The sequence below is a fragment of the Sturnira hondurensis genome, unplaced genomic scaffold (assembly GCF_014824575.4).
Source record: "Sturnira hondurensis isolate 20B ecotype Veracruz unplaced genomic scaffold, ASM1482457v3 Scaffold0003693, whole genome shotgun sequence".
Classification (NCBI taxonomy): domain Eukaryota; kingdom Metazoa; phylum Chordata; class Mammalia; order Chiroptera; family Phyllostomidae; genus Sturnira; species Sturnira hondurensis.
The window spans coordinates 5,610,634-5,628,043 of record NW_028076324.1 but is presented as its reverse complement, the minus strand read 5'-3'; the positions used below and the strand labels follow the sequence as shown (position 1 = coordinate 5,628,043).

Sequence of the window (17,410 nt, the reverse complement as noted above, 5' to 3'; positions counted from 1 at the left end):
TACATTAAAAAAAGTACTGCAGCCCTAATTACCTATAACTCATATAGACAACTTCAAGTTACATAGGGGTAGTCTACAGACTGTATCATCTATCAAAACCTCATCCGCTCACCCCAAATACTTTTGCTTTAATTTCCCAAATTGAAAGTCTATTTGTGTGTGTGTGAAATTCATAAGGTTTTTATGTGGTTGTAGCCTAAGGGAAGTGGTATTGGTATGTTGAGAAGCCATTAAAAGCTTACTTTCTGTTCTTTAAGAGATTAGGGAAGCTTTCCTTGGTGAATTGGTTTGCTTGAATTGCTTGTGAAAATTAAGAAATTCCCCAGGCCCTCCAAGCAGAATCAGTTAGTTTCTTTCCTTGCTTCGAGGGCGCTTTGTGTATAGTTCTATCACCGCAGAGCACTTAGTACCCACTCACTGGTCTGTGTCCTAGGCACTACACCCGAAAGCTTGGTTAGGATCACTGCACTCACAGCATGTAGCACGGAACAGTTTTAGAAATACCGATTCATTTGGTGGATAATTGTAATCTGGCAGATGAAGAAGACAGTTAATATTTATATAAGTGATAGCTCATTATTGGTTTACTATTCAATAGTTTCTGCAGGTCTCAGTTAGAATAGGCATTCATTTCATTTCTCTGAGCTTATGCTGCATGAAATCTGTCTGCTTTTGCTGGTGGAAGTCTAGCTTAATGCTACTGGGGTCCTGGCCAGGTGGTTCAGCCAGGTGGTTCTGCCAGGTGGTTCAGTCGGTTGGAACGTGGTCCCATGCACCAAAAGGCTGTGGGTGTGATCCCGGTTGAGACAGACACCTCAATTGTTGGTTTCATCTCCAGTCAGGGTGCATATGGGAGGCAACCAACTGATGTTTCTCTCTCACATCCATGTTTCTCTCTCTAAAATCAATAAATATATCCTCACACGAGGATTTTCAAAAAGTATGAAAAATACTACTGGGAACAGATAATACATGATAATAAAAATCAATTTCAGGGGGAAAACTTCAGGGATAAATTATAGTACTTAAATATGAATAAACATCATGAATTCTGAAAAATACAAAATGCTTGACACCTTAACGTAATAGGTAATAATAAAAACTATGATGACTCTTCTGTGTTAAGTAAACAAAATTCTTGTTCACTTAGTCTTTCTGAGGATTTTTAAAGTCACGAATGTATGCTGATTTTTTTGTTAAGTACTTTTGTTTGCCTGTATTGAAATTTTCATAAATCTTATCTTTTCTGTTCTGTGATCCACACTGATTTTTTTTAACACTTCACAAATTTGCATGTCATCTTTGCACAGAGGCCGTGCTAATAATCTCTGTACCATTCCAAGTTCAGTTCACGTGCTGCCAAAGTGAGCACAGCTGAAGTCTGAACATCATGCCAACCTTACTCTCCTTGGATACATCCCATTTGATCATCGTGTATCACGTGTTTCTGGATTTAACTGGCTGGTATTTTTTTAAAATTATGTCTGTGTTTATGAGGGATATTGATCTATGGTCTTGGTTTGTTTTCTTGTAAAATCTTTATCTTCCTTTATTTTCTGAAAGAGTTTATATAAAATAAAATTGGCATCGTTTCCTTAAATGTGGGATAAATTCACCAATGAAGCTATCAGGGTCTGAAGTTTTGTCAAAAGTTTTAAAATTAGGAATTCAATTTTTATTTGACAAAGATATGTTCATGTTTGCTCTTTCTTATTGAGACTTTCAGTAATTTGCAGTTTCCAAGGACTGTCCATTTCATCTAAGTTGTTGAATGTAAGGACATGGAATTGTTCATAACACTCTTTCATTATCCTTCTAATATCTGCAGGATCTGTAGTGATGCCTCCCTCTCTCACCTGTTACTAGTAATTTATGTGTTCTCTCTTTTTTCCTTGATTAGTCTAGCTAGAAATGTATCGATTTTATTTATGTTTTCAAAGAAGCAGCTCTGGTTTCATTGATTTTTTTCTCCGTGATTTTTCTGTTTTCAATTTCATTGCTCTCAGCTCTTTATTATTTCTTCCTTCTATCTACTTTGGGTTTAACTTGCTCTTCTTTTTCTAGATGAAGTCTTTTTGAAATCATGTTTCTTGGAGCAGACAAGGTGGCCTTACAGACCATTATAAAGATCATTCTAGTCCAGTCCTCTCACTTGAAGGTTGGGGTGACTTGTATTAACCACTACCATCTGCTTTAAACATGTTTTCATGCCAGGTACAAAGTACTGGGGGGAAGGAGATGTGCTGGTGCCCGAGGGAAGGTAAACTACGCTCCCCTCTCGTGTTTGCCCATGTGCAGCACCACTGAACACTCTCCCGGGGCATCCCTGATACACCGGCGTTCAAGTGCATCGAAGACAGCTGCCGGTAAAACCACAGTCAGACAACTTCATTAACGCTCGTCAGGTGGCTTTGTAACTTGAGACTCCCTGACTAAGAAATAGAATTATTAGTTGATTTTATTAACCTTTGTCTTTCTAATTTAGGTTTATTTCTTTAACAGAAAAACTCAAGTTTAATACAACAAAGTAGTCCCTTCTGAAATACAATATTAAGCAAAGAGGTGAACATTTTCTTTCTTTTTAAAAAATATTTTTTTAAATTTATTTTTAGAGACGGGGGAAGGGAAAGAGAAGGAGTGGGAGAGAAACATCAATGTGTGGTTGCCTCTCATGTGTCCCCTACTGGGGACCTGGCCTGCAACCCAAGCATGTGCCCTGACTGGGAATTAAACCGGTGACCCTTTGCTTCACAGGCCCGTGCTCAATCCACTGAGCTACACCAGCCAGGGCAGAAAAACTCATGTTTAATACAACACAGTAGTCCCTTCAGAAATATAATATTAAACAAAGAGGTGAACATTTTCTTGCCTTAGAACTAGTTATTAGTTTAAATATAGCTATGCAGAAATGTTTTTTTGGAAAACAGTTATTGCTGAAGACAAAGCCCTGAAATCAATTTTATATACAATACTCAGAACCTCTTTTTATTCTATAGGTGGCCCAATCAACCACTTTCCTCTCCTCTGCCCCAGAATAGCTCAAGCTTCAGGTACTGAATGCCATTCTCTGCCCACAACTGAGAATGAAATTCAGGAAAAGTCTTATGAGAAATGATGTCATAGCTATGGTAATTTTGACACTAACTTTTCCACCACTGCCGTTTAAAATATTTTTAAAGAAATCCTCATAGAGCACACTAATTGCTGAAATCAGAGACTAGTTTTATTATTGCAATTGTGACAATATTAATTATGCATAGTTTATTACTATATTAAATGTAGATGGATTCTACTTTCAGAAAACACAATAAAACTAACCTAACTGAGCAGTTGAGAAAATGACTATTCATATTTCAAGAGGATTCTTCAATTTTAAAAGAATTCACTGCAGCTTTTTCATAGAATACGAACCCCCGTGGTTTTAAAAATCATTTAAAATTTAATTTACACATAATTTTTCAGGAACTCATTTACTGTACAAAATGATGCACAACTCTGCATGTGTACAGACCATGCCATAAATAAAAGGCTCATAACAATTTCCCATAAGCTACCTAATTAACTATGCCTATAAGAATAAGTATAAACATTGGCTATAATGTATAGAAAGCCACCAGAAAAAATATTCTTGTATTATTTACTTTTTATGATTATATGTAACTGCCATTGGTAGTTTCTGCCTTGTTAAAAACACAAAGATTTTATTTATTTATTTTTTAGAGAGGGGAAGGAAGGGAGAAAGAGAGGGAGAGAAACATCAACATGTGGTTGCCTCTTGCACGCCCCCAACTAGGGATCTGGCCCACAACCCAGGAATGTGCACTAGACAGGGAACTGAACCAGAGACCGTTTGGTTCGCAGGTTGGCACTCAATGCACTGAGCCAGACCAGCCAGGGCTGGTGTGTAGCTTAAAAAGAACTTTAATATGCCCCTCATGCCCTTCCCCAATCATGAATTTGTTGGAAAACCTTTCTTTATAAATGACACAAAAATAAACTTCAGCTGACCTGGAAGAATCACAGAAAATTTGAATTAGTAAAGTAGAATCTGGTGATCCATACCTAACAAATACTGCCCGTTCCCCACGAGTCTCAGTGTCAGAACTGTCGGACTATGAGTCAGGGGTCCGGAAACCCAGGAGCTGGGTCAAGCGAGGACCTTCGCAGTCCTGGCCTGGGTGGAATGGGGCTGTGGGAGTGTCAGACCAGGGCTCTCAACGCACATGGATATCTTGAAAAGAGCTGTTAAATTCTCAGAAAAGGAGACTTTGGAAGTCATGGTATACTTGTTTTGAACCAATTCCCTTCTCCAAGTCTAAGTGTGTTCACTTAGCCTTAGTTCTAAGAATTCCTAAAGAGTGGATGTTTGTTAAGTTTGTGGTTCTTTGCCCCAAACTTACCTTAGGCTTGGTAACATGAAGTTCTTTCACCCTTTGAATGTAGTGCTTCTTCCATATTCCCTGCTCAAAGGGAGTTGGAGAGAAATTGATGTACCAGTTAAACCGTAAACACTTGAGCATCCAGAGCTGATCCAGCTCAGTTAAGGTCTTCCAGTGCCAGCTCACCTGGGAAAACAACACAATTGCGGGGGGAAGCTACTCAGTGTACATGTCCACTTTCGCTAGGTTTTAAGCTGTCACCCTGGACCCTCGGTAACTGTTTTGATCCTTTCCTCCAATTCACAGCTTCAAGTTACCTTCTACCTCAAGTATTTTCTATCCATGCAGAATGATTTTCTTTCAATTCTAATGCAGTATTAGAATCCGAGGCAACACATATTTATTGAGTACCTGTTCACCTTCCTCATAGCAAGCTAAGGAAGTAAATATAATTGTCACTTATATTGCAAATGAGGAAACTGAGGTAGACTTTGGAATTTTCTAAGGGTTCCTGAATTTTACATGAAAGTTATATGAGGGTTATAGAAACTCAGGTCTACACAGTGTTGTTCCCTCTTTTCATGGTATGCGTCTATTTTCCCTCCACTCTTATGATTACAGTAAATATAAACTGTATAAACAGAACACAAATACTGATACTATATGGTGTGTCCTACATAGCCTTTAAGATTCCGTAGAGCACAAAGGAGTTGTCCTTTACATTCCATTTCCATAGCATTGTGGTCGCTCTCACACATCCAGCTTATAGTGGAAGTGACTCTATTGTGTGTGGCAGCATTTACAATAATTTACTCCAGATTTTGAGTATGTCTCGCTGGAAACTAAGGTCAAGTTTACATATAAAGTTGAAACCAGGGGGTCTGTGTCTTAACTGTAAGAATTGCAAAGATGACTACTAACCTTCAAACCCAAATTTCAGCCTTGGAAATCTAGCCTCTCTTTCAAGATTAACTAATTCATACTTTTGAACACTGAAAAATACATAAATAAACAGAACACTCTAAAATGGGCCTTGCCATCCATACATCCATTTATCTATCACTGCTCTTCCTCCCTCCTTCCATCTCCCGTGTATTAAGTCCCTACTAGGTCTAGCACTGTTTTATGTGTTGGACATGACACATGCAGGAGGGAGGAGGGCACAATCAGAAGAAATAAGAGGTTCAGAGCTGAAAGGAGAAAAAAGGTTAGAGAATTTGCTAGAGCCCCAGGCAGGAACAAACATCACATGTGCTTTGTCCAACCCAGAATGAGTTCCCGCCTTAATCTCTGTGTTAACTAACTCCAAATTCAACAAAAAGTTGAGGTTTTGGACAGAGGGGATGGAGAAAAATTTCCGAATTCTCATTCATTTCCTTTTCTTCTTCCAATCTTACTTAGACACTGGGCCTTCCATCCGCCAGGGTAGATAAGGTATTTGTTTGTTTTGGTTTCACTTTTTGGTGTTTTTGTTTGCTTGTTTGTTTAAGGTAGAGGAATGAGGAGAATTGAAGGGTAGATAGAAGCTTTCACATCTATAAATGCCTCCCGCCCCATATCTTTTGAAACAGCTCTAAGCTCATTTTAGTGCAATGAATTTATTGTTTACTTTGAATCTAGATGAAGAAGAACCATCTGTGTCTTTCTCACAGTCAGTACTAGGAATAAATATGACGCCGGAATTTTGCAAGATTGACATATGGTGCCCATAAATGATAGTAACAGCTATTTTAATGTTTCCCCTGAGTGATGCCATTTCCATGTGGGAAACTTGGAAACTTCTGAGAAGTTTAAGGAAAAAAATACACATAACCCCATCAATCAAAGATGACCACTATGAACAATCTGGAAGAGTTCTTTTCTTTGTCTTTCCTTTCCTTTTTTTTTCTTTCTTCCTTTCTAGCATGTATGAATCAAAATCGGTAAAGTCTGTATACAATTTAAAATCATGCTTTCTTCATTTCACATATCATATATATATTTTTCTTCCAAATCATATTTTCTAATAGCTGCATAGTCACTCATCATATGGCTATGCAATACTGTCGTAATACTGGACATTTAGAATGCTATGCTCTTTTTATTTTTAATTTTAAACAGAAAGAAAGTGAGAGAGACACAGAGAGTGCAACAGCAATTTGTTGTTTCACTTATTGATGTATTCATTGGTTGCTTCTTTTATGTGCCCTGAGCGGGGATTGAACCCGCAACCTTGGTGTATAGGGAGGGCACTGTAACCAACTGAGCTACCCGAACAAGGCCTGTCATGCTGTTTTTTTAAAAATGGTTTCACTTCCAGAATAAGTAATAAGTGTACATTAATACCAGGTACAAAGCCACAAAGGGGCGCACAGTAAAGAAGAAGTCTCTCTGCCATCACTCTCCTCTACTCGCTCACTTTGCTCCCTGGTTACGACCACTGCTACCAGCTTGTGTGTGTCATTCCAGAAATGTGCCACGCCTACATTAACAAGTATGTATGTACCCTTTTATCTTTCCCAAGGGGTAGGACGATCCCGCACCTTTGCCTTTGTCACTGAGGACATATTTTGGAGATTGTTGCAATGTATTTAACCAGTCTCTTAATGGTGGACATTTCCACTGTTTCCAAACTTCTGTAATTGCAAAAAAGTATGCAATATTCTTACACAGATATAATTTTGCTTTGCTTGAAGTATACCCATCAGACAAATTCCAAGATGTGGAATTGATAGGTCAAAGGGAATATTTATTTAAAAATGTAATACTCCCAAGCCCTGGCTGGTGTAGCTCAGTGGATTGAACGTGGGCTGTGAACCAAAGGATCACAGGTTCAATTCCCAGTCAGGGCACATGCCTGAGTTGCGGGTCAGGTACCCAGTGAGGGCCACACGAGAGGCAACCACACATTGATGTTTCTCTCCCTCTTTTTCTCCCTCTCTTCCTCTCTCCAAAGATAAGTAAATAAAAATATTTTTAAAAAGTAAAACCAATAGCCCTATACTTCTTTAAAAAATTAATACTCCCAAATTATTTTCCATGGTGGTTTTACTAATTTATCTATCAACAATAAGTGCTTGTTTCTTTACACCCTGACCAATATAGAATATTATTTAAAAATTTACCAGTCAATCTGAATCATGAAAGATGGCAGGACATATTGAGACTAAGCATCTTACATATTTTAGAAATATCTACAGTTCTTTTCGTAAACTACTTGTTCATTTCCTGTGTTCATTTTTCTGCTGGTTTGTTGGTCTTTTTTTCTTAATATAGATTTATGAGAGATATTTTTAAAAGATTTTATTTATTTATTTTTAGACAGAGGGGTAGGGAGGGAGAGAGGGAGAGAAATATCAATGTGTGGTTGCCTCTTATGCACTCCCTGCTGGGGACCTGATCCACAACCCAGGCATGTGTCCCAACTGGGAATCGAACCAGCAACCCCTTGGTTCGCAGACCGGTAGGTACTCCATCCACTGAGCCACACCAACCAGGACAATAAAGCAAGAATTTAAATCGTGTATTTTCTTTTACCATTTCTGGGTATTATGAAATACTCACCAAGTCCTCCCTTCCTATGTTTTCTTTGAGTACTTTAATGGGATCCTTTGATTTCATATAATCTTTTGTCCTACTAGAGATTTTTTTCAGATAGCTACCCAATTTTCCCAGCACCATTTATTAAGTAATTCATCTTTTTTACTGAATTCATTTTCTTCACTTAAAAAGTGAAAGTTAACATTTTGCACATGTATGAATGCATGCTAATAGGTAAATTCTGGTGTTATGAGACTCTATGAAAAGACTCAACAAAATGACTACCAGTTTTATACCTTAAGTAATTTAACAACACTTTAATACACCATGGAATTACTCGTAAGGAAATAATGGTCAGACCCTTTCCCAAATCCGTGAGCACATTTGCACACTGAACTCATTTGGTCTCATATTCTTTTGTACATCACATTAATGCCTTATTTCGAGCTTTTCTATATAGGAATGGCCGGCACTGTACCATTTAGGATTTTATTGTAGTTCCGTGCCATGCAGTGTAGGACTATTCTGCTGATGACCCATCTCTTCTATGGGTGTCTGTCTGTCTCATCAACTAGCAAATTTTTTTTCTGTGGACATTAGTGATGCTTTATACTTTTTTCCCCTTTTGAACACTAAATACAAAGTCAGACACAAAGGAGGCAGCGGTGAATCAAAACTCTACAGACTAAACCTGCTGACCATCTCATCTATTTCTTGGTTTTGTGCACAGTTAAGTCCTCACCCAGTGTTGTCAATGATGCCTGCAACTTTAAATGAAATGACAAATAGCGAAACCAGTTTTACCATAGTCTAACTGATAGCAACAAGAGTTAAGTTCTTCGCGGGCCTACGAACCAGAGGATCGTGGTTCAATTCCCAGTCAGGGCACATGCCTGGGTTGCAGGCCGGTTCCCTGCAGGCCAACTCCCAGCAGGGGACGCACAAAAGGCAACCATACATTGATGTTTCTCTCCCTCTCTCCTTCCCCTCTAAAGATAAATAAATAAAATCTTTAAAAAAAAAAGAGTTAAGTTCTTAAGCCATCTCATCAACATTATATTGGAACAAAGTTAAACAAAGCAATGCTATTTGAGGACCTGCTATGTGTATGTTTTTCCTAAGTTCCACAGTTTCTAGGCTGTTCTCACAAAATGCCCTACACTGCTTCTTTGCCTTTACCTGTGCACAACGACAAAGGCTTCGGGGGTCCAGGAAAGAAAAGATGTACAAGGATAACACCCTTGGAAGCTTGGTAGTAAAATCCAGCGCTTCTGCTGGAATTTTTTCCTGAAGCTTTTGACAGCAGAACTTTTGCTGTGACAGGGAGCAGCGTTCGAACAGGCCGGTCAGGATTCTTCTCCTCTGAGAGTCTGTCCATTTGTCAAACTGGAAAAAAAAAGACAAAAGAAAATGAAAAGCTCCAGATTTAATCTGATACCAGAGAGTCATTACTAAGAAGAGATAAAAGTGGTGCAGAAAGTGAGTTGTGTGATTTATTCCTAATGAATGCCTAATTAGTGAATTCCACATTTTGCCACCTACATGCCTTTTCTCACATGTATATGCGTGAACCTGAGCAAGATCTGAGTACACACAGAGTGCACTTGCAGCTAATTAGAACAGTAAGTTGGGAGCTGGCCATCGCATAAACTGAGAGAGCACAGATTTATAAAATACAACATCCAAAGAAGGTGCCTGGGCAGCTTCTCTCCTGTCCTTAGCTGTGTACTAGCTCAAAGACCAGACACAAAACCTTTGTGCTCACAGCTGGAAGTGCAGTATTACATACAAATATCCCTGAGAAGGAGTGTCTGTTGGGTCCAAATCCCACTAATTTGTCAATGATTGATGTGACTGGAGACAAAATATCAACCGGAAGACGTGGATAAAAAGAATTTCAGAGACAAGAAGGGGGTGCCAAAGTCATCCGGAGCCCACCAAGCTTTGGTTACTTCTCAATTTCCCCCCAAGATAACCTCAGTCAGTCCCAAGATCGGTGGCTGATCCAAGGTAAGAAGTTGAAGGTTAGCTAAACCCCAAAGAAATGCTCTATGGGAACACCTACCAGCTGAATAAGCCACTTGACTGGAATCTAAATCTCTCTTACACTCTTTTGCCCATTGGAGAAAATAGCGAAGTTTGGGGCTACTTGCATTTTGTATATTATTGCATTTCACATACAGATATTTATTAGTCATTATAAAGGAATCAGAATTTTACAATGGACTCTAGTTACACACTGACTACCTAAAAAGGCATATGAAGCAAAAATGTATTCTGTAGAAGCCTGAGAGTCAACTTCATTAAAGTCATACGATGTATTCTTTTTAATTAGTAGGAATACTTCTTAATTAAAACTATTCACTATTATAGATCTATTTGATGACCCACAAATCTCACTTGGGAGACTATAATTTAAGAGGGAAAAACCCTTTAAAATGAGTAAAAATACCAAAAAATAATTTAACTTACAAATAAGTGAATAAAATGTATTCATGTGTAAATGTTTCCTGGTTTGTGCTATCCCTATTTCTGTACAATTCTTATCTCCAACTTCTTTCTTTTTGGGATGGATTATTGAGGTGAAGAGAGAGAAGCCAGAATAGAACGTCTAAGATTAGGGAAGGAACAGGCCCAAGAGGATGCAGTGATCCATGAGAGAAAGAGCCAAGGGGAGGAGACAGAAGGGCCTCCGGGTTCTGGCTTATGGGGAGTTGGGGTGTTCAGGCCGTCACGGCCTGGGTGGCAGCTAGAGTGTGTGAGAGAACTGGGAACAGAGGAAGCAGATCTGAGAAGCATTAAAAGCTTTGAACTGGATCCTCTGCAATATTTTCCTTTGAGAAACAAAATGAAAACTGAAATTTATTTTTTAAATCATTTTTAGGCAATGCTATGCAGCTCTGTAGACACTGAGCTTCATAGGGACACAGGGTAATTGGTTACAAAACAATTTTCCTGAGATATCATTATGACTGCGAGAAATTAGAAATCACCGAGAATGCCTAGCACCAGGGGATGAGCTAATCAAACTAACGTACCGACAGGAGAAAAGAAGTGCAGCGCTACGTTGATGGTGGATTTGGGAATGAGACCATTATTTCTAATACTTATTAGAAATAAATGACTAAATCCCAATTCACCCACTAACAACCTCAGTCTCAATTTCCTTATTTATACATTAGTGATAATTATATCTATATTGCAGGGTTGTTGTGAGGAGTAAATAAATAATATATGTGTCAAATTTCTGATAGAGTACTGACTTATTGTAGACAAGTCAGCTATTATAATAAACTATCATAGTGAATTTAAAAATAGTAAGTATGTAGGTTAAATTAATATGAAGTGAAAATATATGTAAACAATCACATTAAAAAGCGTAAAATCACCAAGTTTGTACATTGACAAGAATGGGAACTACCACGAGAAAGGCTGAGGTTTTCTTAGCTACTTTCACTGATGTCCAGCGAAAGAGCATGGGCTCAAGCTGAAGGAGTGACTTTAAGTGAATATAAAAGAACACTGGGGTTATAAAATACTGAGGAAATCTGTAAGAGAAAACATAAGACATTTTTCTTTAGAAGCTAAAAGAGAATTACATGGGTGTCCCCTTTCCTTGATTACAATGGTCCGAGGTCATTTAAATTTGGCTTTCGTAGGTGTTCTTTGCCTCAAGGAATTTTCCTTTCTAACTGTGTTCAGATAGAAAATGAATTTGCATTCCTTGAACTCCTACCAACTGAAAGTGATGACTCAGAATAATGCCCAAGAGTCGGGGGAAATCCCCTTTGACGTCTGAAAGGTACTAGGAATAATCCCAAAAGAAAATAATCCACGAAAGATTTAACTGTCCAGGAATTCGATAGTCTCTCACAGCTTTGCATGGTCTCTGAAGCAGAAATCCCTGCGACGTAGTAGCCGTGGGTCCAGTGTGTGAGACTGGGGAGCAGCGAGGGCCGTTTTCCTACCCTGGTGTCATTTACGGTACCTCGCTTCTCGGTTCATTTCTTACATTATGTTATGTTATGTTACATAAATCATATTTATAATTGTATTTTATCATTATTTTAATGCCTGCTTAAAGGGCTTTCTTGACTCAACAGAATTGGGAAAATCCTACTTGCAGAGTAGTTGAAATAGTGGTACAAGAAGATTCTTGCTGCAGTTTCAGTAAGTAAGGGCAGTTGCTGGAGACGATGGTCCATTTATCTCACACTGAATGGCAAGGCCAAGTTCACGGGGAGGGAGGGACAAGATAAAGAGGGAGGCGTGTTACTTTTTGCCTATTATTTTATCTTACTCTGATTGAGTTTGAGTCCTATTGACAAAAACTTAATATCACAATTAAAGCATGAATACACTCGTGTTTTAAGTTTCAAAAATGTATGGATATAATCAAACATGCACATCCTCTCTAACTGCTCCTCCCCATCAAATATCACTCCATTCCCTGGAAACAAGCACAGCTCACAGTTTGATGTTCGTGCATTTCTATGCACTGACATACACACATACCCAGCAATGGGGAAGCAGTTATATAAATTAGAATGTACCTATTCTGTAGAATACTACACAGTTTTAAAGGCAAAATACAGTCATAAATATCCTGATATCTACTGAACTCCAGACGGTATTATTTTCTCATTCATTCTTGATAAGATGAATACATGATGATCTATTTACTTATTTTACTGCCAATACCATTTAGGTTATTTCTGATACAAAAACAGAACAAAACAAAACCCTGCAATATCCTGGAACATGCCTTCTCATGTCCCATATGAACATTTCTCTAGACAGAAAAATGGAAGTGGAATTGCAGGTTCAAAGGATATTTGTATTTAAAAATGTAATAGAGTCTGTCAAACTGTCTTTTAAATGTCTTTACCATTTTTATTCCCTCCAGTTGTGTATACCCAGTTGTATTTGCATACCCTCCTATTACCACTGAACCTTACTTTGGATATTATCTGTCTCTTTAATTTCTGCCACATAGATAAAGGAAGGAATTGGGAATCTCATTGTTTAATTTGTATTTCCCTAATTTTAGTGAAATAGAGCATCTTTCATATGTTTATTGGCCATATGTATATTTTTGTAAATTTCTCATTCATCTATGGGCCTACTATTCTGTATGAGTATTTGCATCTTTCTTATTGATCTTTTGGAACTCTGTACCTCCTAGATATTAATCTTTATCTAGCATGCAATTTGCAAAATATTTTCCCATTTCTCTCTCTCTCTTTTTAAATCTAAAAAGGCAAAAGAAAAAAAAAAGAAGTCCAAGCTATGGGGTGGAGGTCTAGGGATGGGATAATTTTATCTCTGTCATCACCACTGAGGACTAAATTCTTATCTCCTCCAGCCCTGTGACAATCTCAGCTGTGTCTGGTGGCTTCCTCCTGGTGAGATGACAGCTGCAGAACCACGGGTCTCCAACTGGCAGGGAGCAAATCCCACACTTTTCCTGCTCCTTCCTTTTAGAACAGAGGGAATGTCACTGAGCACTCACCGAGGCAGGGGCCGAGGGCTCGGAATGGAAGGTCTTGGAACAGAATTCCATTTTCCAGCTTCCTCTGCATCTAGGAGCAGGCCTGCACAGGTTTCTTTCAGGACAGTGATCTCCAGATTGGAAGGGATCGGTGAGTGCCATAGGCCAGGAGTGCTTGGAAGGATGCCACAGCCTCCAGCATTCCTTGGGCAGGTGATGCCACCTCTCTGAGGTCTGGTTTGGGCAACTCTAAAATGGGGATCAATAAAATACCTCCCAGGCTCCCTGAGATATACCAGGCGCTCTGCTCCTGGGTCCTCTCCATTTAAATCTTCATTTCCTCTCATAAGGGCAACCCTAGCAAGTAGCACTGTTGATATTCTTGTTAAAAGGTAAACAGAGGCCCATTAAAAATTTTTTTAAGAGTTTATTTGAGCATACAGCAATTCAAACCTGGGCAACAGCCTCTCTTTTGAATTTCAATTGCTATTTTGTTTGTTTCTGGCAAGTTAAAGTAACATCATTTACTTTTCTCAAATTCTTTATAATATTACTGTTATTCCTGTTAGCAACATAGAAGCTGGGGAAAATGTGAGATGCTTTCAACTAAAATAGTACAGTAGGCTGTCCTTTCTAGCAGACTGAATAGCAGAGGTTTGAGATTAGGGAGCAAGTAACAGTGTGGAACCAAAAAAGTAGACCTTTTCGGTTTCTCTGTTATTGTGTTTGCTACTGTTCATAACATCAGACAGGACCGTCTGCAAACGTACAAACAAACATGACATTCCACAGTCAAATACAAGATACTTTTGGATTGTCTATCTTAAATAGGCTTCCTATTACATCATACCTTACAATGTCCAAATTGGTCTTTAAAATGACTTTACTCCTAATACTAGATCGAGCTTGAAAACCAATACTTGATCCTTACAGTGAAAATCCCACGGAATTTACTTAGCAATCCCAAGGAATGCTAAGTAAAACAGAAAAATTGGTATCCTTATTTTTCCTTTCTTTTTTAGAAAACGTATTTTTTTAAGTGGGGTGCTTTGGGCACTGAGGTTTGAATAGAAGGGCAGGGATTTTGGTGAGGAGACAGGAGGTAGGATTGTACAGTGCGTGACTGGCTCCAGAGGTTTTGGCTAGGGAAAAGAAACTCAGGGCGGATTATGAGTGGGGAATGAAAGCTCATTTCTGCTTCTTTTTTCTCCTTCTTTGTCTTTTTTTTTTTTTTAAACATGGGAGGAAGTTAGGTTAGGGCACATGTTGGTACTGGTGGGAGGGATTCAGTAGAGAAGGAAATGTTGAAAATTAGAGAGATGGAAAATATATTTCTTTTTTTAAAAAAATTTCTTTCTTTCTTTTTAAAAAATATATTTTATTGATTATACCATTACAATTGTTCTATTTCCCCCCTTCATTCCCCTCCACCCGCACACTCCCTCCCCCACCATTCTCCCCCCCTTAGTTTATAACCACATGTCTCAAGTTCTTTACATTCTATATTTCCCCTACTATTCTTGCCCCCCCATCTATTTTCTACCTACCCTCTATGCTATTTTCTGTGCCTTCTCCCCCCTTCTCCTCCTCCCTCTCCCCTGTTGCTAACCCTCCATGTGTTCTTCATTTCTAAGGTTCCACTCCTGATCTAGCTGTCCTCTTGGTTTGCTTTTGTTTCACATGTGGTTGTTAATAACTGTGAGTTTGCTGTCCTTTCACTGTTCATATTTTTCATCTTCTTTTTCTTATATAAGTCCCTTTAACATTTCATATAATAAGGGCTTGGTGATGATGAACTAACTCCTTGAACTTGCCCTTATCTGAGAAGCACTTTATCTGTCCTTCCATTCTAAATGAAAGCTTTGCTGGATAAAGCAATCTTGGATGTAGGTCTTTGGATTTCATGACTTGGAATACTTCTTTCCAGCCCCTTCTTGTCTGTAAGGTCTCTTTTGAGAAATTTTCTGACAGTCTGATGGGTACTCCTTTGTAGGTGACTGTCCCTTATCCCTTGCTGCTTCTAGGATTCTCTCCTTCATTTTAGTCTTGGCTAATGTAATTATGATGTGCCTTGGTGTGTTCCTTCTTGGGTCCAACTTCTTTGGCACTCTCTGAGCTTCCTGGATTTCCTGGAAGTCTATTTCCTTTGCCATACTGGGGAAGTTCTCCTTTATTATTTGTTCAAATAAGTTTTCCACTAATGGCTATTTCTTTCCCCCTTCTGGTACCCCTATAATCCAGATGTTGGAACATTTAAAGATGTCCTGGAGGTTCCTAAGCCTGTCCTCATTGTTTTGAATTCTCATTTCTTCATTCCTTTCTGGTCGGATGTTTCTTTCTTCCTTCTGGTCCATTCCATTGATTTGAGTCCCAGTTTCCTTTCCATCGCTATTGGTTTCTTGTGCATTTCCCTTCATTTCAATTAGTTTAGCCTTCATATGTTCCTCTAATTTGTGACTATAATCAACCAGTTCTGTGAGCATCCTGATAAACAGTGTCTTGAATTGTGCTTCTGAGAGGCTGGCAATTTCTCGGTCGCTGAGAGTTATCAGCTCTGGCACTTTGAGTTCTTCTTGCGCCATCTTTTGGGCTGTTCGCGCCTGTTAAGTAGCAGGATTGGAGCCCTAGGTTTTCACCAGAGCAGGGCAACTCAGTTGCTGGGTTGTGATGCTGTATGTGGGGGCGGGGTCAACGAGGAACTATGGCATCCCGTCATCTGCCTCCCGCCTTGGCCCCCACAGGTGCGGCAGCTGCCAATGTCACCGGGCCCGCGAGTTTCGTCCCACTGCGAGTGTGCCACCGCCCTCAGCCCTTGCCCCTGGGGCCTGCGTGGTCCATCTCACTGTGCGCGAATGTGCGACCACGGTCAGTCTGCCCCACACCCTGACTGGGTCCAGGCCACTTGGGCACCTAGGTCTGGGGATCTTTCCTGCCCGACCCTGCTCCGCTGCTGGCTCTGCCCCTCTTACCGTCCAGGTTGAACGGTTAGTTGTTGTCGGACTTCTGTATAATTCAATTTTCTGTTCTTTGGCTGTGTCTTTGTTCTCCAAACCTTTGTTGTATTCAAACTTGGTTGTGGGAGAAGGCACAGTGTTTCCACTTGTGCCTCCATCTTAGCGGAAGTCCTAAAAATGTATTTCTTATGTTAATCTCTTAGGTATTCGTGAAACACACAGACGAAAAAGTCAACATGATCTAGGGAATTTAAAGAATAGGTTTGTTCTTGGGCAAAAGAGAAAAAGCAGTGAGTATCATTTATTCATTTACATAATATTTATTAAGTGCCTGGTAGTATCAAGAAATGTACATACAATAAAGAGCATGAAAGGACCATGTCTGCCCTCTGCGGATAAGTCTATTGAAGAAGAAAGATAATTAGTGATCTTTGAAAATGTATATTTCTACCAGTTATGGTAAAAAAAAGAATAAATAAGATCTTTAAAAAGGTTTGAAGACCTTATCCAGGGTAGTATTTAAAATATGTAATAATTGGCAATGCTATTGATCAATCACACAGGCATAGCCTGCAGTCCTCTGCTCTACCAGTAAGCTACTGAAGGGCATGCTATAATGCCCTTAATCAATCAAAACAGAAGCTGATCAGTCACACCAAACACAACTGAACATCAGCCCTGGTTATATTAATTTAGAGATTTCCACTGATAGTAAGTGGAATGATAGCTGATGCAAACATAGTCATTTTACATAGTCTCTTTTTAAGTTGCTGGTAACAGATGCAAATCTACTTTAAAAACATATATAGCCCTTGCTACATAGCTTAGTTGGTTAGAGCACTGTCCTGATACACCAAGGTTGTAGGTTCAATCCCCTGTCAGGCCACATCCAAGAATCAACCAATGAATGCATAAATAATTGGAAAAACAAATTTCTCTCTCTCTTCCTTCCTGTCCTTGAAAATCAGTCAATAAAAAAATTTTTAAACATATATGGAATATGAGAAAACTCAGCTAGATTTGAAATTTTTGGTATTTTAGTAAATTTATTTTGTAAAGTTCATTAT

At 39.0% G+C, this 17,410-nt stretch overlaps 1 protein-coding gene and 1 non-coding gene across 2 annotated transcripts in view; both read right to left on the bottom strand.

Moving 5' to 3' along the window:
* The window catches only part of FBXO16 (F-box protein 16), a 52,249-nt gene that overhangs the window by 19,269 nt on the left and 15,570 nt on the right, over positions 1–17,410 (bottom strand). The window contains exons 4-5 of the mRNA XM_037042213.1: positions 9,078–9,284; positions 4,401–4,565 (exon numbers count right to left, since the gene is read on the bottom strand). Of these exons, the coding sequence (XP_036898108.1) occupies positions 4,401–4,565; positions 9,078–9,284 (372 nt within the window). The remainder of the gene's footprint in view (positions 1–4,400; positions 4,566–9,077; positions 9,285–17,410) is intronic.
* On the bottom strand, positions 1,266–1,372 carry LOC118984660 (U6 spliceosomal RNA). Its single transcript, XR_005065954.1, has one exon. It is a non-coding gene; the product is annotated as a U6 spliceosomal RNA (small nuclear RNA).